The sequence below is a fragment of the Numenius arquata genome, chromosome 8 (genome assembly GCF_964106895.1).
Source record: "Numenius arquata chromosome 8, bNumArq3.hap1.1, whole genome shotgun sequence".
Taxonomy (NCBI): Eukaryota; Metazoa; Chordata; class Aves; order Charadriiformes; family Scolopacidae; genus Numenius; species Numenius arquata.
This window is the reverse complement of record NC_133583.1, coordinates 17556246-17577390: the sequence shown is the minus strand read 5'-3', so window position 1 is coordinate 17577390 and position 21145 is coordinate 17556246. Positions and strand designations below refer to the sequence as shown.

General features: G+C 43.1%; 1 protein-coding gene across 1 annotated transcript; it reads left to right on the top strand.

Annotated features, from left to right (window-relative positions):
- Positions 1 to 906: 906 nt before the first annotated feature.
- Positions 907 to 20706, top strand: ITIH4 (inter-alpha-trypsin inhibitor heavy chain 4). Its single transcript, XM_074151689.1, has 22 exons — positions 907 to 981; positions 3401 to 3561; positions 4011 to 4115; positions 4805 to 4967; positions 5071 to 5181; positions 5266 to 5394; positions 6776 to 6892; positions 7461 to 7629; positions 8574 to 8690; positions 10223 to 10404; positions 11280 to 11462; positions 11985 to 12124; positions 12766 to 12920; positions 13431 to 13463; positions 14937 to 14969; positions 15576 to 15629; positions 15956 to 15994; positions 16483 to 16596; positions 17270 to 17444; positions 18938 to 19092; positions 19938 to 20040; positions 20631 to 20706. Exons 1-22 carry the CDS (start codon positions 907 to 909, stop codon positions 20704 to 20706), a joined length of 2589 nt encoding a protein of 862 aa, XP_074007790.1.
- Positions 20707 to 21145: the final 439 nt, after the last annotated feature.

Here is a 21145-nt window from a genome sequence, read left to right as displayed (position 1 = left end):
GAAAAGAGTCATCCCACTCATTTTCCAGGTAAATTCAGGTGCAAGGCTCTCCCAGCACTAACCTTTTGTGCAAACAGCCCTGCTGAGCCCATGGGTTAAAGGCAGCTTTGCAGAATCCCTGGCTGGATACGTCACGGCTGTGTTAGGGTCAGACAAGGCCATATGTGCTCCTGTGCACAGCTGCTGCTGCCCTCATTTTTGGGTGATTTGTGTCTTCTTTGTACACTTTTATATGTGTACATACAGGCACTGACTTAGTGCCTCTCTCCCTAGGGAGTCCAGTCAAGGTCCGATTACTTTGTTTTTATTGTTTAGCTAAAGACAAGCCACAACTGACTGTTATTTGACAAACAAGGCTTATGGATTGTCAGAGGAAGTAAGAAGGGATGTTTCAAAAGGGATACTGCATACCTCTCATGGGCCAGCTGGACAGGGAGGCACAAGGTTTGAAGAAGTCACCAGCTGTAAAATCTCGTGTGAATGTTGCATGTCTTGGCAATCTCCAAATCTCTGAAGTGCTTGAGATAACATTAAGGCATTAAGGATATGCTCTGTCAAATTATTAGTTGGATACGGTAGAGGTGCATGCATCCAGAAATGCAGCATTGTTGCACCAGTTCATCTGCCCATGGGATTTCATGTGCTACACAGAAATTTAAGTTTAAAAAGGAAACATAAGGACTTCTTAACTTTATGCGTTATGAAACATTAAAATTCTAATGTTTAACAGCAAAGATCTGTTGGAAAAACAAATGTTAGAACTGAGTCCAAGTTTTACTTATGTTTAACATGTAAATATTAAGTTTCTGGGTCTCTTCAAAGTCTACATAATATCCCCAAGTACAAGTTACTCATTAACTGATCAAGAGAAACTGATGTTTCATGTGAAAATCTGGTCTTTCCAAAATGGAGGAGAGAATGTTGTTCGCATTGATGGTCTTTTTCCCACTCATAGTGTTAGCAGAAACTATTGCTCAAAAGGTATTTGCTCTATTTTTTTTTAAACAATATCTTGTTTACTCATTTGGTGATCTGGTGGCATCGCGGTAGCCTGTCAGGTAACGCAGGTAACTCCTCTGGTAATCACCATCTGCGGAGCCTCGGGTGTACTGTGTTGTGATTTCAGAACTTTGGGTCCTTTTAAGGCCTTTTTGGTTGGTTGTTTGGGCTGTTACAGTATAAACGTGGCAGGAGAGCATTTGCAGATGTGTCTGAGCACACTCTTCCCCAAGGATGTAAAATATCAAATTTGAGGGATGAGTGGGTCTCCCTCAGCCACCGGATGAGGTTTGGATCTTGACAGAGTGCCGTCACAGTGCCAGGAGGTTTCTGACAGGCATTTAATAATTTATATGGCACGGAAAAGAGGGGAGTCGACAGTTATCTGTACTGTGTGGAGGAGAAAACTGTGTTTTGTATCATCTCAGGGTGTGTGTGACTGGTCGTATTTTAAAAATATCAGCATTAGAGAAAAGGAGGAAGCCTTGTGTTGGAAGGTTTTTATTTCCATCATGTCCATTCAGAAAAGTGTAAAGTCTGCAGCCGAAATGCAGGCAGGTTTCTGTGGCAGGGACAGGTCTTGTGGCTGTTGCAGGGGCAGCTGAGGGCTCTGCAAGAATCCGTGGATGTGGTGTATGGGCCTGCGGTGTCTTGGGGAGTGGCCACAAGTCACTCCCCACTGCTTTTGGGTACACACTGGGGGCTGGTCCTCTCCTGCCTTCTTCATGGAGGGCACAGCGATGCCCCTCACTGTGCTGCACCCGCTGCGTGCTCATTTGTGCTGGTCGCAGCCTAAAACGCTGCTGGGGCAGGGCAAGTGCAGGGGATGCAGGTCCCTGTCCCCTCGTCCCCACAGTATCTCTTTGGCACGTAGTGGCGGGGTGGATTTTGCACAGGGTAAAATTTGCACGGGAAAAGCTCCTCCTGTGCCGGAAGGATGCTCCATGGGCAGCGATTGCCACCCTGTGCCTGTGCTGCCCCAATGAGCTATGACTCAGGGCTCCTCAGTCATGGCAAAACCTCCCCTCCGAACATGCCACAGGCAGGTTTGAGCATGGCAGGGCAGCAAACGTGAGTGGAAGTGCTTGGGGTTACTCGGAAAGCCTTTGGGAAGAGACACCCCGGGGAGAGACAGCCCCAGCCTGGGCAGGGAGGGCTTCAGCTGGGGGTGGGCAGCAGGGAGGCAGGAGCACCCAAACTGCCAGGATCAGGAAGTTGTTCTCTTGATTAATATTTTTTGAGTTTTATCCCATTGTCCTGGATTGTCAGTAGGCATCAGGAGGTGGAGCACACTCTGGCAACATACAATGAAAAAAGAAACAGCCATCAGTTACTCACATGGTGTTGGCTGTGGCACCTCTTGCCCTGATGCCTGCGCACAAAGCTGTGGTCACAGCTTTGTATTGAATGGCCATGTTTAGCTTGATTAAATTTTTGAATTTTGGCCAGTGCGCCAATTAAGAAGAGGCCAGTGGATGCTCTTAATTGATGAGCAAACTACAGGAGATGAATTATCAAAATAACAAAAGATCAATTAGCCATGCAAAAGCTGGAAAAGTAAAAATAGAAGTGCAATGATCTGCTTTGATGCTGAGCTTTTTATTTTAATAAACTATTGGACTATTGTGAGGCTGATGATGTCCAGATCAACCCTTCTTAGCATCACTGGAACACAGGTAGAGCTTTAAAAACAGACATCCTGAATGCAAAAGGAGGATGCTTAGAGAGGCAGATGTTCCAGACAGTTCCCAGTCCAGCCACCCTGTGGGGTGTTCCCGGGCAGCTCCAGGATGGTGCCCTTCTCCTTCCAGCGTTGAGGGCTTTGGAAGCACCAGACCAGGAAAAACACAAGCGCTCAAAGGGCATCCCAGCTTGTGCAACCAGCCAGGGGTTGGAGGCCCACACGAGGTTCCAAACCTGCTAAGCTTTGTGTGTGACACAAAACACTGAGCTGAAAAATGTGTGGCAAAGTCAACAGCTGGGAGAGCAAATAAACAGTCCTGCCAAAAGCTAGCAAGTCTCTTGCCATGGGTGGAGAGCTTAAAGAGGCATCTGTTTTTTCTGAGGTTAGTCTTAGGCGATGTATTAGGGTGACACAGAAGCTGCTTCAGAGTAACCCAAGGAGAAAAGACCATAGAAAAAGGCTTGTCGGAAGTCTTCTGTGGAAAAACAACACACAGATGTAGCCGCAGATTTTGCGTGGGGCTGTGGTTGCAGCTGCAGAGATGTGAATAAGCAGATGGCCAGCCTGGTCATGAACAATTCCCACTTCCCAGTTCCAGCCAGACCTTCTAGCAGTTCATTCCTTCATCAGACTTTTCCAATAACATCACCCAGGTAAGGCCCGCTCAGGAGCAAAAACTGAGTGTTTCTGTTTCAGCCTGTTTATTTTTCTTTTCAGGATGCTATTAAAATCTACAGCCTCCACGTGGACTGCAAGGTCACATCGCGATTTGCTCACACCGTCATCACAAGCAAAATTGTCAACCGAGCTAATGAGTCCAGAGAGGCGACCTTTGAAGTGGAGTTGCCCAAGACAGCCTTCATCACCAACTTCTCCATGTAGGACCAGTCCTTACCTGTGGCGTGAAGGAGGCAGCTCTGGGGGCTGAGGGAAGGGTTCATCTTTCTTCTCGGGAGGTGCTGAGCAAAAAGCACAAAGAGATGAGCTTTGGAGGGTCCTGCACAAAATGCTCTGTGGGCCAAAGTAGTAGGCAGCCAAATAGAAAGAAGGTGCCCAGGGCCAGTGCAAAGCTGCCTGCTGCACAGGGTGGGTGACAAACGTGCCCACTGGTGGTGTTTCTCCTGCTCCAGCCACCCTGAGACCCTGCAAGGAGGAGGACTGTGTTGTGGTGGTGGCACCTGGCATCCTCCTGGATGGGGAGAGATGTGGGAGCCAGGCAGAGTCCCCTGCTCATGCCCCAAGGGCCCCAAAGTGCAGCGTTCCTCTTGTTTTTTTCCCCAGGGCTTTCCTTCTCTAATATTCATTAATATTTATGGCAACCAAACAGGTCCATTGATGGTAAAGTATACCCAGGAATAATAAAGGAGAAAGCTTCTGCTCAAAAGGAATACGACGCTGCAGTCTCGCATGGGCAGAGCGCTGGCCTTGTAAAGTACGTTGCTGTCCTGAGTAAGGCTGCTCCAATGTTCTTCCTTGGCTTCTCATTTGGCTGGGGGCGGCTTAAACCCTGGAACCAGCCACCTCTCAGCAGGGATAAATGTGAAAAGCAGCCTTGGGTTCTTGTTGGGAGGGATGGGGCGTGTGTGTATATATATATACACACACGCACACACACACATATATATATGCTCTATATCTGGTGCTGCGATGGACTTCATTGGCAGGTGTCACCCATTAGTGTTGCCCTGAGACTTGCTGTTCATGTGGGAGCATTTTGCTGGGCTGGAATGGTGTTCAGTCGTTGAGTCTGCTTCCCTTGCTTCCCCACAAGCACCGTGGCACTTGAACAGACATCACGTTTTTGGGGTATAGTTAATCTGTGCTTTCCATGTATTCACTCCCAGTTCTGTTTGATCCCAGTCTGAGCACGCAGATATTTCTGGTCCATTTCTCAGCTTGCATATGCAGCACCCATGGCACACTAATGTAATATATGTGATGTATATAATACCACCTGCAATTTAAAAAAATCTTCTCTATATGATAGATAAGATTTACTGCTACTCTTTTTTTATTTATTCCATGCAACCCCTTGGCCATTATTTAGCACAGGTCGTAAACTTTGGCTACCACAAACAAACCTGCCCCGTGGGATGTAAATCTCTGTTCTCCCCCCCCCAGAATCACAGGCAGAAAACTGGAGCAGTTTCACGTGTCTGTCAGCATTGCGGCCGCCAGCAAAGTCACTTTTGAGCTGACTTATGAGGAGCTGTTGAAGCGGCAGCTGGGGAAGTTCGAGCTGCTGATCAAGGTCCGACCGAAGCAGCTTGTTAAGCACTTCCAGGTGAGCTGCCCCAGCCAGGGCTGGGCAGGGAGCAGCATGGTGTTTTTTGGGCATGGCCATGTTCCCTGTGAGACGCTGATGCTGACTTCTTCTCCGCTGTCAGATTGATGTGCACATCTTTGAGCCCCAAGGCATACGCTTCTTGGAGACAGACAGCACGTTCATGACAAATGATTTAACTGAAGCGCTCACGAAAGTGCAGAATGAAACCAAGGTAAAGCAGCAGCTGCCAGATGTCACTGCCAGTGGCAGCTTTAAGTTATGTTGCTTTTAATCTTTTCTTTTGATTGCTTTTCAGGCTCATATTTTATTTAAGCCAACTATAGATCAACAGAAGATAAATCCTGAACTTGATGAAACCCTCCTCAACGGTGATTTTGTAGTGCGTTATGATGTTAAGAGAGGTGCCACTGCAGGTGATATACAGGTAAAAAATAAAAAAAAATGCTTTCAGATCATAGATACATCTGTATGTGAAGTGCAATGAGCAAAACAGCAACATTTACTTTGAAACACCAAGAGTGACAGGAAAAGCTATTTCCATTAGTCCAGGGTCAGCAGGAACTGATGGCAATGTTCAGTAAATCCCCAGAGACACCAGACACCATACAAGAATGAATCATCCATGAAAAAAAACCCAATCGGTCTTTCAACATTTGTTTCAATACCAAATCTATATTGCCACTATATAGATGTCTCTTTACGTTCTTTTTTGTTATTATTTTGGCTGATGTAAGGTGTTATCCTCCCCTCTACTCTGCCCTACTGTGTCCAGTTCTGGGCTCCCCAGTTCAAGAAAGACAAGGAACTACTGGAAAGAGTCCAGCAGAGGGCTACGAATATGGTCAGGGGACTGGAGCATCTCTCTTATGAGGAAAGGCTGAGAGACCTGGGGCTGTTTAGCCTGCAGAAGAGAAGAATGAGAGGGGATTTCATCAACGCTTATAAATATCTGAAGGGTGGGTGTCGAGAGGGTGGACCCAGACTCTTTTCAGTGGTGCCCAGCGACAGGACAAGGGGCAACAGGCACAAACTGGAACACAGGAAGTTCCATCTGAACATCAGGAAAAACTGCTTTACTTTGAGGGTGACAGAGCACTGGAACAGGCTGCCCAGAGAGGTGGTGGAGTCTTCTCTGGAGATATTCCAAACTCGCCTGGATGCCATCCTGTACAGCCTGCTCTGGATGACCCTGCTTTAGCCAGGGGGGTTGGAGTAGATGATCTCCAGAGGTCCCTTCCAAGCCCTCCCATTCTGTTATTCTGTGTATTTGTGGTTTCTTGTGAATGAAGTTTAGAGGAATGTGATTTGTATAAATATTAAAATGACTGCTTGGGTATCTTTTATCTCTTGTGACAACCGAGGCATAACTAAACAGAGCAGGAACTTAAAAATATTTATGAATTAATGCATATCCTAGGGAATAAAGTACATTATTTTCCATGCCGTATCACTAATGAAGTATATACATGGATGTGCTAAATGATGGCAGTCACGGTCAATGGTAAAAAATTTGTGCTTATAGGTGATAACAAAGAGGAAATGTAATATACAGTGATAATATAAATACATCATACATATGGCACTGAGGTGTATAATATATATATATGCTGTTCTCTTGTAATTTGCTCTCTACAGATAGTCTCGCTTCCAGCTAGGAATATATTTTAATAGTTATTTGATTTGGGCTTATCTAGAAGAACAGAATGCTGAGCATGCCGCCTCCCTTCTTGCTGTGCCAGAATGTTAAGATGCAACATTTATTTATTTAGATGTAATTTTATACATGATTTCATTCTGTATTTCAGATTGTCAATGGGTATTTTGTGCATTACTTTGCACCCCATGAAATGCCAGTGTTTCCCAAAAATGTCATCTTTGTTATAGATCGAAGTGGCTCCATGGCAGGCAGAAAAATTGAACAGGTAACTTACCTCAAAGTACTGACCTTTGCTTGCACCAGTCACACACACCGGCCTTTCAAGGAAGTGACTGTGAATTTCACTCCTGAAGCACATGCTGGTTTTGCACACAGCAACATTTGCAGTCATATAGATACGCTTGAAAATACGTATGCAGAGATTTAAGCTATCAATGAGTAACACTTTTCTGATATGGCTATTCTCACGGGTATCAAGGCAGAAAACACATTTCTGTCTTTGCAGAATATTTTGCTTCTGATTTTTTTTCTTTAATGACATTTAAAGAATTAATTTGTCTGTTTTGCCCTTATTGATGACTGTGTATGTAGCTTTGCTAGAGAGCAAACAAGCCTGCTACAGCCCTCATAGATGTGTTTTTGTGTCTGTAAGTTGAGTGAATAGGCCATTTCTTATGGTCTCAACCTGAAAAATACCATTAGGACTAAATAAGGGCATTGGGCTGCATCTTGAGTAGTGCTGTAGAGAAACCTTCTCATTACACTGCAATTTCAATCCCAGTTCTGTCAGAGAAGTAGAAATATTCAAAGTGATTGTTTTCTCCTTGGAACAGACAAGGGATGCCCTGTTGAAGATTTTGCAAGACCTCCGCCCGGAAGATCATTTCAGCTTTATCACCTTTAACAGGAAAGTAGTGGAGTGGAAGAGCTCTTTGCTGCAAGCCACTGCGAAGAACGTGGCAAGTGCTGCAGGATTTGTGCAAACTCTTTCTGCTAGTGGAGGTACGAGGCACCACCTAAATGCTTGTAACCACAAACAAGCACCCAATATAATATACTGCTTAGAAAAAAAATATTATTTTTATTAGTCGTATACTGCGACAGAACTACCATCAGTGCTCATAAAGTAAGTAAGTTTTTAATACTTATATGAGTGGCATAGAAAGGCTGGTTATGGGAGTGGACAGATTGGTGACTACGTTTTGATATGGATATAGAGAGATGGTTACGTCACATCTATGAACCACACAAGCCACAAAGTTTTGTTTCAGACTTGTATAACAGAAATGGCTGGAAGATTTCCTGGTAGTACTTTTTTTTTTTTTTTCTACAGAAAAGTGGCAATTCACTCAACGTTTGATGGAAATTTGCTGATTTTTTTTAATATCACTTTGTAAAATAAAATTCATCCAAAGTTATACTCCCCTGTAAGCCATGCTACAGAAACAAAATAATGAAAATAGGCATGAAGCATTTCAGTTGCTGCCATCACTCAATGCACTTTGTTTTATTATTTAGTTTTAAGCACATCTAAAAGGCTGTATCTCCCATTAATGTTACGCTGTTAGTGTTAACATAGGTTTTCTTATCCCAGGTGCCCAGGTCTTTCTTTGACTTCTCAAATAATGCTAGGAGATGCTTCTGAAATGTAGGTTAACAGATGACAGTGTGTTTATTTAAGCACTTCTTAATGGCTCTAGACATGTTTGTATTTCCCATGACGTATGTGTGGAAAATGCTCCCAAAAGAATACTCCAGCATTGCCATTGCAATATAATACACCGTAATTAAGCCGGTAGGGTAAACCCCTAAATCCTCATTTCTCTGAAGGATTACTTCCTGCAGAAAACTTTAAACAACTCCGCAGGGCCTCTGCAGATGAAGTGCACCCATTTCTTCAGATGATTACCCTTTCTAGGTGAGTGATGCCTGCTTTCTCATTATAGGCACAGATATCAATCGTGCCCTGCTGGCTGCTGTGAGCGTGCTGGATAAAGCCGAGAGCCTGCCAGAACAGAGTGTCTCCATGATTATTTTGCTGACAGACGGCCAGCCCACTTCTGGTGAGTAAATACTGGCCTCAGTCCTCTCTCTCCTTGATTGTTTTATCTTTTACACTTGCATCCCAGATGCTGATAGACATAGTCTATGTTTCAGAAAGAGCTTTGATATAAGCAGGCTGGGCTGTTGCTGGATCTGTGTCAGAGACAGGATGATTATGAAAGGGCTCTGGCAAGGGCTGTAAGAAGTGATGGCAGAGCCTGCCTGCCCATGACAACATGCCCTTCAGCTGGGAACTGTTTTCCTAAATACCATTGGCTTCCCAGGTTATAAAATCAAGGGAATTGTTGGAGATACTCCAGGCACAGCTGAAATGTGAAAGTAAAATACTTAGAGCAGAAGCATGGACATTTTGCATATATATTGCATGGTCCCATTTGAGAGTTATTGCTTATATTTCTTCACCCTCTTTGCCCCAAACTTGAGGTATTTTCAAGGTTCCTCTTGTTTTCTATTCTTTACTGTGTCTGACTCTTAATTAGTGATCAGCTGTGATAGCACAAACCAGAGGGTTGAGATAGAAATACTGGGTTAAATAAGCAGTAACTCCCAATGCAGTGGCACAAAAATCACTTGTTCTGAGCAAGCATTTGTCTAAGTTTTGCGTGGCACCAGCATCTCTCCAAGGCCAGCAATATTAATTCAGCTGTAAGCCCTCTAATGAGGTCAGCCTGCTGTTCAGATTGTGTGATCTGTTCTGCTGTGGGGCTGGTTTATTTGTTTGGGGTTTTTAATAAAATTCAGCTCACGATGCTGCCTGCTCAGCACAGCCACAGTGAGTCTCGAATATCCCCGAGTGCACTTCACATCCCCAAGTTGGCTAGAAATCAGGCCGGGATGGAGTGCCAGGTGAATACATGCAGCATTATTGCATACATTGCCTAACTTGGCAAAGCAGGCTGAAAGGGAAAAATCTGAGCTGCTCCCATGATACTGCTACAGGCAGTGACAATTCCTGCCTGGAAATGCTGATAGAGACGCTCTCCATACAGGGCCATCAGCAGCTCTTCAAATGGAACGAGGGTGTGAAAATCTTTCCCCTTTGTCACGAAGAGGGCCTGGGACAGAAGCACAGCTGAGTTAATTTGCAGTTTGTCTGAATTACACCATTAACTAATCGATTCTTCTCTGAATCCATGCCTATAATTTTTATGGATGGTACTTGTCTTTCCAATGTTTGATCAAGTGTTCCCATCCCTTGCACTGTTAACTTGTAGTGTGTGTCCCTTCTGTCCTAAAAACCTCATCTGGCCCCTGTAATCTTGTAAAATATTTTGCACTTGGCCACGGCAGCATGAGTAGAAGATAGTAAAAGTCATTAAGGGGGAGAATCAGGTTCTGGCACTCCAAATGTAGAGTGGTGCTTTCATCTCCAACTGAATTAATGGAATTCTGTCCCATATATTTTTAATATTTTATTCTGAATTATTTTTAAAAGATTTTAAGCAGAATTTTCCATTAAACGTGCCACTGTCTTTTTGTACTTTAAAAAAAAACCCGAACAAACAAGGGTGTGTTTTTCTTTCTATTGTAGGCGAGACTAATGTGGAAGTAATTCAAGAAAACATTCAGAAGGCAGTCAATGGGAAATACGCTCTTTTCTGCCTTGGCTTCGGGTTTGATGTCAGTTACAGGTTCCTGGAGAAAATGGCCCTAAGCAATGGGGGAATAGCACGTCGTATATATGAAAATGCTGATGCAGCCTTGCAGCTCCAGGTCAGGACTACGGAATATGCCAGAAAAGCTATCTATCGCTACAGTTTATGTATAATCTTAGCAGTAAAACCACAGATTTTCTGAGATGGAGAGTTGGTTTTGAGTTTACCTATTACTTTTGGGGAGGGAGGAAGGCAATTTTGGGGTATCTGAGGGTTTGTACCCTAACCATGACTTGAAGTGCTCCTCAAATCAGCTGTATTTGGACAAACCTGGAAACTCACACATTTCTGTACCTCTGCAAAAAAGACAAATTGTGCAAGGGAGGTGATGATGGGAAAATTTCTGTTCTTGGGTCTGATTTCAAACCACTTGAAGTACCATCACTGAAAGCCGTTTGTTATGGTTTCCCTGAAAATCAGCAGGTAGTTTGAAGCACCTACAGGCAAACTGGATCTGCAGTACCACCAGTCTGGGTCGTTCCTGTCCATCTGGAGAGGGGTTATAACTTTCAGGACATTCTGGTTCTTTGGGAAGCCACTTCTACCTGGTTTTGCTGGATGTTCAGAGACTACATTTGATTAACACCAGCCTCAGTCCAGAAAGAGAAAGACTAATCCTCAGGATTAGTCAAGTTTAAAAAATCAGGTGTGAAAAGTGGCAGAAGCGAAACACCTAACTGGGTGGGATGGTGAAAATGGGAATGCTGCTTGGGTGCCTGAATCACCATGGGAAATGCATTTTATATGGCATCGCCAGCTTGGCTGGAGAAGTTGTGCTGAACCTTGGGAAGAAACATTTATTTATTTTTCTAGGTTTGCAGCAGTCTTACACTGCTGAAGAAAAAGGTTTGCTCCCGTCTTTTAGGAGGGTTTTAGACATTCAGCATTATTGCTTTGCCATCATTTGTGCATTTTCTCTCTGCTTCTCTCTAGGGCTTTTATCAAGAGGTGGCTACCCCAATATTAATGAAAATTGAAATGCAGTATCCAGAAAATGCTGTTGAGAGATTAACCAAGAACAATTTCAAGCTGTTTTTCGAAGGATCTGAAATTATAGTATCTGGGAAAATTAGCAATGAACTCAATCTTTTGCCAGTCGAAATTAAAGCTCAGTCAGTAAGTGTTTAGTTTACTAAACATATCTCCCTTCTGACTTTTATGGTGCAATAGGGGGCTTCAAGAAGTCTTTTGTGTGCAATGTACATTCTCTATTTGGGAATCAAATAACTTTCCCCTCCTGAATTTGCTACCAAAGAAAAACCTTGAAATATATCCACAAATAAGCAAACAGCAATTTTAATCATTTCAAAATCATAATATTTTGGTCTTTCAAGCATTTTTAGGAAACTGGTTTGTATTTTTAGAATGAAGAAGGAAATCTGAATTATTCATCTCAAAAATGTTGAACTAGAACAATTTCATTACCTCCTTTTTTAAACATTGTTTTGAGTCCAGAAATATGTATCCAAAATACATGCTTTTTTGGTAGTTTGGAGTTGTGTTTTCCAAGGGGAAAGGACAAAATTGAAGGACAAAAAGGGCACTTTGGTAGTGAAAGATGGTCTTTTAAGTCTAATAATGTGACTGTAAAAGAAGACTGGAACTGTCCTTTTGATGGCAAATTTTCTCCCACTTCAGCATTCTAGTGACTTCACTCTTAAAGAAGAAGCAAATGTCAAAGAGAAGGAGCAAGTGTTTCAAAATCAAAATCACATCTTTGGAAATTTCATAGAGAGACTGTGGGCTTACTTAACCATTCAACAGCTTCTGGAAAAATCGTAAGCTATTTTAATATTTCCATTACAAATTTCTAACTTCTTAAAACACAGATCCCTTATTCCCAAATTATATTACCAGAAAGCATAGAGAAAACAGAAATATTTCTGCAGGTAGTATTAAAAATATAGTATACTGGAAGAATACTACATTACTGTATGAGGAACACGAGGTGCCTTTCAGTTTGTGATAGTGCTGTATCATTAACTGTCTAGATACGTGTATATACACATATGAAAACATAATATAAAACAATCTTCATGGCATTGCTATGAAATAGATTTTAATTGCATCGATTGTGTTGAGCTGTTGTTACATGTTGTCCGTGTATATTTCTGTATTTTTCTGTAGATAAGTGAATGGTAATAGTTAGTGAAGAGAAAAATAAGTGTGTCCATAGGACACTTCATAGTTCATGTATCTATTATTTTTATGTATTTGAACAATACATAGGCTCCAGTGTTGCAAACAATTAATCATCTCCATAATTGCAAGCATGTGAACAGCTGAGTTATCCCAATAAGACTACTCACTCTTTAGTAGCAAAAATTATCTGCTGACACAGCTAATAAGAAAAAGAATCTGAAGATCACTTGCTAATAGTCCCTATATGTTACTTCTTCATCATTAACACAGACTTTAGTATTTCAGCACAAGAAGAGGACCAGAAAACCCTGGAGGCACAAGCCTTAGAGCTGTCTCTGCAGTACAGCTTCGTTACGCCCCTCACGTCCATGGTGGTCACCAAACCTGCTGGCCAGGAGCAAACGGAGCTGGCCAACAAACCCACCGAAGCTGGTAAATGGGGCATTGAACAGCCCCCATGAAATGTGGTGTTGTTATTGATGAGTTGTTGCTGAGCTCCAGTCTAGGTCCATTTTATGGTGAAGTGACACAGTGATAAGCCACATCGGAGGCAGGAATTCAGGGATTAGCTTCTTTTCAAAATGAAACGTACAGGCGTTTTTTTAAAAGCTGAAGTGGTGAAACGGGCACTACTATTGAAAGGGATAATAATTTGTTTGAATATTAACTAAAAGTAATTTAACAGTTGTTACTCAGCATTCCTGCCACTCCAGTGGGATTCTACACTTTTCTCTGTAGCATTAAAGTGGAGAAATGAATGCAGGGAAGGAAAGCAAGCCATTGCTGGGAGTCTTGCATATGCTCTATCCATCTATCCTTTAACACAAAAAAGCTCATCACCTGAAGCCCAGCACCACTTGTCCCAGTGCTCTGGTTTGCACACGAGTAAAATCACTCACTGTTGACTGCATGGTGCTAATCTGTCCCTCTTCCTTGTGTTAGATAATGAGAAGCCCAGCGGTTTTCCAGTAGGAGGTAAATGTTTTCTTCTTTTCCAGTAGCATACTTCCATAATAGTCTCTAATGAAAATGGTGGTTATTCTATAGAGGGAAGTATCTGAGATTTGGAAAAATATGTGAAGCAAACCATAAGCAATGACTGCCAAGGTCTGTGCAGGGTTTGGGTGGATAATATGGGCAAAGGGAGAAAATCTTCCATTCTTCCATTCCAAGTCTCAAAGGTCAAAATTGTCTTTACCTGTGAGGAAAAGTAGTTCTTCGAGTGAAAGGTGCTAATGATGATTTCTGCTTCTTCCGACCATGTGTGAAGCATCTGTCCAAAAGTTAAAATCAAGATATTTTGGAGTGACTTCAGCGGATGATATAGGTATTTTTTTCTCTCTCCCTGGAAACAATAGATCTGTTTGAATATTAATTTTAGACTTCCAGCATTATTAGTCTGCTAATCTCAGCTATGATAATACATCATAATAGCGATGCTTTTATAGGTGAAGAGCCCTCATTTTGCTCTACTTCTTTCACAGAAATGTATTGAGGGAATTGTAATGCTGCCCCATTCTCTGAAGGTTCAGAGTGGTGCTGGGGACATTAATAGCTGAAAACTCCCTGAGCAGAAGCACACCCGACCATCCTGCCCTGCTCAGGGGGCACACAGGGCTTGGCGCTGCCCTTCCCTCAAAGCTCCCTTTTGCTGCAAGAGAAGAGTTTGGGGCCACCTCTGCAGCACAACTTGTTTCTGTAGTAGATGCCAAGCCCTACATTGGTGTGGTGGTCGGGCAGGCACAGCTGCTCGAAGGCACAGGGATGTCCCTGCTGGATCTGGGGTTGGTGCCTCCCTGAGCATCACTGAGTGCTGTTGTTCTCCGTCGTGACAGACCAGCACAGCTGGAGTGGCAGGGGAGGAGAAGGGGCAAACACGATACTGAGTTACGGGGACCAAGGGAGGTTTTGATGTGCTCTTTTTGGGTGTTGCAGTTTCTTATGTTGGGCTCATCTGATTTTTAACCGCCAGTAACATCTCTTGTCTGGGGCTGCAGTGCTCTGGAGGGACCATGTTGTGAGCCTGTGCTGGTGCTGTAGCTCCTCGTGGAGCCAGTCCCTTTGCAGAGCCTCCCGTGCCAGGTGCCCCCTTCCACCAGAAACACCTGCCCTCGCGCTGGGGACAGGCAACTCTGGTGCACTGGCACCACCACTGCCCACCTCCCCATCCCCGGCACCAGGCTTCTAGCAGGCAATCAGATCCCTTTTTGCAAATCTCTTCCTCACAAAGTTCTTAGTAGGTTTTGTCCACTTCCATCCTTTGGCTGGAAGGATTTTCCCGTTTTCCTGGTATCGGTGCTCATGTTCTGTGGACTTGATTACTGCAGGTGGTTTACTTTGGAGAAGACAGATGCAGCTGAGAATTACAGATTCGATGTTTGGAACACTCCTGTAAGGTATATAATACAATCATGAATAAAGTACTAATACTCTCTTTTCTTTCTCCAGATGCTTATAGACTGAGGAGTGGACCACCTCCTGGTAAGTGCTTCTCTTTTGTTTTTATTCAGAATCATTTTATAAAGTTCTTTTCATAAGTAGGTTCATAACAACGTTACTTTAATAAATCCATTTTGATTGTGGGTGCCCAATTGATAGAGAATTTAGTTTTTATTATATGTATTTCAGTCCACAGATGTTTTATAATGAACTATAAACTTATGAAAACAATCTTGGTCCCTTTTCAGAAAAAAAAGTTTATTGTACCTCCTGAAAATAAATGTGAAAGATCTGAGAAAGTATATATTAGTAAACTGAAGGAAATGGGTGTAAAAAAAAATAATTTAGCAGTCCTGGGGTTTGCTATGTGAAGCCAACGTTGGACATAGCTGTCTGCACAATGACAATGCCTGTCCTGCAAGGAGGAAATCCCGGGGCGCTGCGGAGACAGAGCTCGGCATCACCACGAGCTCCCATAGCGCTGAGCAGAGAAGGTGCTGGCTGCTGTCTCCATAAGATCCACACATGTGTCCTCCAAGAAAGTCAGCAGGCAATGGGTGGGAGGGATTCCCTGTTTTAAAGGCTGGGGAGGGAGTTGCAAGGCATGACCCCAGTCCAACGAAACATTGGAAAAACCTTTTATTTCAGGTCGATGGCGAGCTGAGACCCACTCTGTCAGCAACAAGAAGCTGTTGTCAGTAGGTAGTTATTCAGTGGCGTGCGGGAGGAGCTGGGGTGGGCGTGCTGGGTTCAATGCTGCATAGCAGGTGTCGAAAACGCAGCTCTGGACCCTCCTGCAGTTCGGGCTGAGCCTGATGCCCCAGTGGCACGGCGATCCTAAGAGAAATAGGCACTGGACGTTGTGCGTTTTTCCCCCAGTGGGACATCTTGTTTCAAGCAAAGCTCTCTGTAGAAGTCAGTGAAGAGCTTTGCTAAAAAGGCTTCTCTCACAGTATTCTTCCCAGTTAATTAGCTGACTTAGAGAAAATGTTTCATTAAACTCTTCTTACTAATTTTAAGTATTTCAGTTGACAGGCTAAGAGACAAAACAAGAGCACAACCTCTTGGTATGTAATACATATACTAGTCCCATTTTAATAATTAGTATAACTAATGTACAGTTTTGCATACAATAATGTTTTTTCTGACTGCATCAATTCTATGAAAACCCTTTACCCCTTCTTGCAAACCTTGGCTGGTTCTTTCCACATAAATGAAAATTATTGCCGTATCCCATGAGAAATCCTCTCCGGCTCGAGGATGTAACCACCAACAGAAGTGTAGCACAACAGATCTTCAACCTCAGCTTTTTTAAGGGCTTATTGTCCTTAACAAACTCTAACTTTCGTTAATTTGTTGGTTTTATTCGTATCAAGATGCTGTGTCTGGGTGTGCTTTCCAATAATTATTACTGTGTTGATTTTAATCGGTCTGCTCTATAAAAGCTATAACTAATATTTTAGATATAAATTGATTAAGTAATTTTGCTGTGCCTGTCCAAAGGGCACGGGCTAGATTTTCTTTGCCTGCTAACATTGTTCTTCTGAATTTTCAGCCAACGAATATCCGCAGCTTCTCTTGCAATTACCCAAACAAAATGAAATAATCTGTTTAAATATTGATGGAAAAGCACAGCCCTCTGTCCACCTGCTGTCAGATCCGGAGCAAGGTGAGTGAGCCACATTACCCCTGATTACTCCTGACCCAAGGACAAGGGGGAGTCGCTTTGGTCTATGAGAGCAGTTGGTATCTTTAGGAATAACCCCCTTTTGGGTTATGTCCCCCTTTAGGGTCATATCACACCTGCTGCCTTGCAGTGACCCGAGAGGCTGTGGTTAATTTTTCCTTTCTATTAGGCAATATTAACTTTCCCTGTGCAACAGCTGAGGGCACTTCTGGTTGTGGGTCACCTCCTGGTGTCACATGCATGGCCTTTAGGCTTTTCCCTTGTCCAGCCCTTGAGGGGCTTCTGAGGGTGCAGAGACCTTAAACCCCATGATCCCTACGTGCTACCGGAAAGAGGCATGCTCCAAACTTGCTGCAGTTTTTCTGTGGTCCTGTGCTCAGAGCAGCCATGGCCCCAGGCACCATTTGTCAGCTGCTCTGATTATGGAGCAGAGCCACCTCTGCGAGAGGAGGTGGCAACGTGGGGGTAAACAGACTTCTGGTGACCCCACTGCAGCCTTGGGGCACATGGAGCTGGAATCTGGGGTAGTGTGCCTCCCAAAACTAGATTTGAGACCACATAGTTGTTTCAGGAACAAAACTGGAGCAGTTCTATTAAGATCAGTCACACCTTAAAAGCACTGTCACTTGACAGATTTGTGTCAATGTTATTAAAGGACTCACTGTGACGGGAAAACTCGGAGACGGACTAAATCACTTTGTGCAGTTTGAAATTACCTATGTGAATCCCCCTGCGCAAATCCACGTTTCCACGGATGAGATTGTCCTAAGGCATGATAACGAGAGCACTCAGCTGCCATGGACAGAGTCAGCCACCTCCACCGTCCAGGGGTAAGAAACCCTGTCCTTTTCCAAACTTGAAAAATGTGTCAGATCTTTTTTCATCCAGGCTCCCACTTTCACGTTGTCTTCAAGTAAGTGCTTCCAAATGTCCTTATCCGGCGAGTAATTCAACATGAACGGAGGCAGGGAGCCTTCACAATTCCCCATTTCCAATACAGAGAGAAAAAAAAAAAAAAAAAAAAAAAAAAGGTTTGATTTTAATTCTCCCTGCCCGTGTAAGAGAATCCAAACAACTGCACCACCAGCCTGCCACTCTGCCTGGACGTCAGAGGCAGAACGTTTATCTTCCAAAGCAAAGGACCCCCTGCGGTGCATAGCAGCCCCCGTGCCACTGCTGTGCTGGCTGCCACCAGGCACTTGGTGTTCCTGCAGCCGCAGAGCGAGCGCTGCGAAGTGATGGCTCTGACATTTACTGTCTCTTTTATACATCGGTTGGCTCCACAGAGGCTGGAGTTTTCTTTCTCCTCAGTTTCAGCCATAAGTCACATCTGGGCAGCTGACACTTTTTATGGGAAGGCATAAAGTGTTTGAATAGCTGTCTGTAACTAAATGCCTGCTGTTGGAGAAAGGGTACTTTAAATGTAGACTTCATTTGTTGGACTAATTAGAGCAGGATCCTTCACTACCACAAGAAAGAGCTGGATGTAGCTGATTCCAGCAGCTTTTTTTGTATTCCCGGAATAAACCTCTGGGAAGATCTGCTGTTGGTCTGGGGCGGACAGGACACATAGCACCCCCTCCCTTATAGGCAGTTCTAGACAATAACAGAAGCCCTAAAACAACTGCTTTCAATTATTTTTGTAATCCAAAGCGGAGCCAAGAACATGCTGGATTTATGCCCCTCTATAAGTTTTCGTCCGCCAAGCAGAGTGATCCTCCTGCTGCAAACCTGCACCCAAGCCCCTGCAACCACAGCGCTTTGTGCAGCGTGTGTGGGTGCGGGTCTGTCTGACCCCGTCTGCAAGGGAGGAAAAGGACAGTGGATGTTTGTGGTCTGCAAGCCCATCTGGGGTCAAAATGAAATTAACTGGGTTAGAAGAAAGACAGGGTCTGAAAACACTTGTGAAATTTAAAAAAAAAAAAAGAAAAGTATTTGACTTGTTCATAAAATAGATTGAATTCTTTTATCTAGTCTACCTTTTTTCTCTTTGAATTGTTGAAAAAGTATTCTTTTTTTTTTCAACCAAGCATTTCTTGTCATTATGGATAATAAGGTATTTTCATCAGCAAAAAGTTCTTCTCTGTTGGTGTATTTGCGTGTAACCTGATATGGGAAAGATAAGTTGTGCAGCATAGAGAGAAAAGAGATGCTACTTAATATTTTCTAGTTTAAAAATAACCACAAACAAATAATGAAAAATGCAATTGCAAAGAGACAAAAGGCAAAAATTAAATTATTTTAATAAATTAACGTCAGCTAGTTAAATGCATGTTCTTTCTTCATATTCTTCTTGGAAATAATGTCATAATTTACTTCCCAGGCTGAGAGTCTCAGTTGAGAAGGAAAGGAGCGTTACAGCATCATTGTCTGACGCAGTCACAGTTAAAATTTCCTTTGTGAAGTTTCCAGATGATTTCCTTGGGCTGTATTTCTTGAACACTGACCGTTTTTCTGACAAAGTCAGTGGAGTTCTGGGTAGGTACCATTACAGATGTACGCAGCAAAGAAGGATGATCTTGTAATTAAGCTCTTGCAATGAGAACGTGGGGCTTTTTCTGAGCCACGTCATGAGCCTTTATTCAGATTTTACTTCCCTGGGTCCTGATGAGCTCTCGTGAAAAGCAGTGGGCGGCAAGGCATCAGGAATGCTGAAATTCAGGCGGTTTCTAGAGAAAGCATACATTTAATTTTTTCTTTTCAGACATCTAACATCAACTTTTACTGCAGAGCAGTTCAGACCCTGCTCTGTGAAGAGGGGAGGTCTTACCCTTGAAACGTAACAACATGCTTTTCCCCTCAGCGGTGGTACAAGCTGAAATAGGCTATTGTGAGTTTACAAAGCATTAAAATAAGACTAAAACAATAGCTGGGCTTAACCTCAACAGTGCTGTGGAATGACATAATTTATGCAGCAAATTAATTTGATGTCAAATAATGGACTATAAATAATGAACATGAAATTGTTAGAAAATGAAAGCCAGCTGGTCCTGAACATCTCAACTCCAAAAATCCCAATGGGACTGGAGTTGACATTGTTTCAAAGACTTCGCAAACGGAGAGGCTGAATATTTTAAAACCACCCCAAAAAATGTGAAAACCCAGGAGAGCAAGGCTGAATCTCTTTGTGGGGGAGTGTTAGGGATAAAAGTGGAAACGCAGGAATTTTCTTAACTAAGGGAGCTTCCAAATGCGATCTTCTGTTTGTTTGTTTTCTGAGACAGAGAGCTGCTTTCCTGGTGTCATAGCTGCCATTTGGGCTAAATGAACAGCAATTCTGAGATGGTTTGTATTTTTAAATAATTTGTGTGTCTGTTGCTTAGGTCAATTTTACTCAAAAGCACAATTTGAGAATAATTCTGACGTCAATCAGAGAGCTGACGGAAGACTCCTAAGGGTGTCTGGATCTGAGCACAAAGTTACCAGGTAACAGATATGGGATAAGGGTGGGTGATGTACCTGCTTTGAGATGTATTTTATCAGCAAACCCCTGAGATCAAAATGAAAGGAAACTAAGGGAGTGTTGGTCTGTAAGAATATGCCTCTTTGGTGTAAACAATAGGAATTTGCACTTGAATTTCTTCCTAACAGCCTGAATTTGTTACTTGTTAGGAGCCTTGGGCCCTGTAGCATCACTTATCTCATGGGGGGGTGAGGGTGGGGAATCATACCCTGGGGCTACAGTTTGCATAAAGAATGCCAAATAAAGTAAGGTTCTGCTGCCTCGTTTACATGGGCAGAGGTTTCCTCAGCCAGATTTATCACGAGAAAAAAAAATTTATGCTTCAATTGCTTTTAGCAATTTTCAGTGATGCAGAAGAGATGCTGTGAGCGTGCAGCTTCTGCTCGCTGTCCCTGTGTGTGTCCATCAGCAGCTCTGGGAGCGGAGAGGTGCCAGCTCTGCCCATGCACGTTCCCTCTGACTCCTGGTACCATCTGCAAACACAAGGTCGGTTCTGGGCCTGCCCTTTGGTTTACTTTATCACAGTTTTTTCTTTTTTTTGATTTTGTTTCAGGCAATACAAGAAAGATTACAGGCTTGAGTCAACCAGTGATCCTGTTCCCTGCTGGTCAGTAGATGTAACTGCCTAGAAAAGAGAATTCTGGGAAAGAAAACTATGCAAATGATGCTCCTCCAAGTATTTTTGATACTTTCTCTCATGAAGAAAACCACACTTAAAGCCTTACCTGTTACTATAGATAAATGGCACAAATATTTTACCTCGAAAAAATTATACTTTCAAGATGAGAACATGCTTGCTTGTTTGTTATTTTAAAATGGTTTATAATACTCACTCTGGTTATGTTCTTGAAGATGTATGTGGATGAACTAAATAAAATTGACATCATCAGCTCATAGTTTGATACGGACACAGACTTAGGTCTCCGAATAAAAATAAGTAGTGGCATCACCCCATCCAACAAATCTGTCATGTAAACAGTAACAGATTTCTAAAATACACACTCTCTACCCAGTTACCAATGACAGTGTTCTTGAACTATGTGTTTTGTAAAAGGAGTAGGAAGTTGA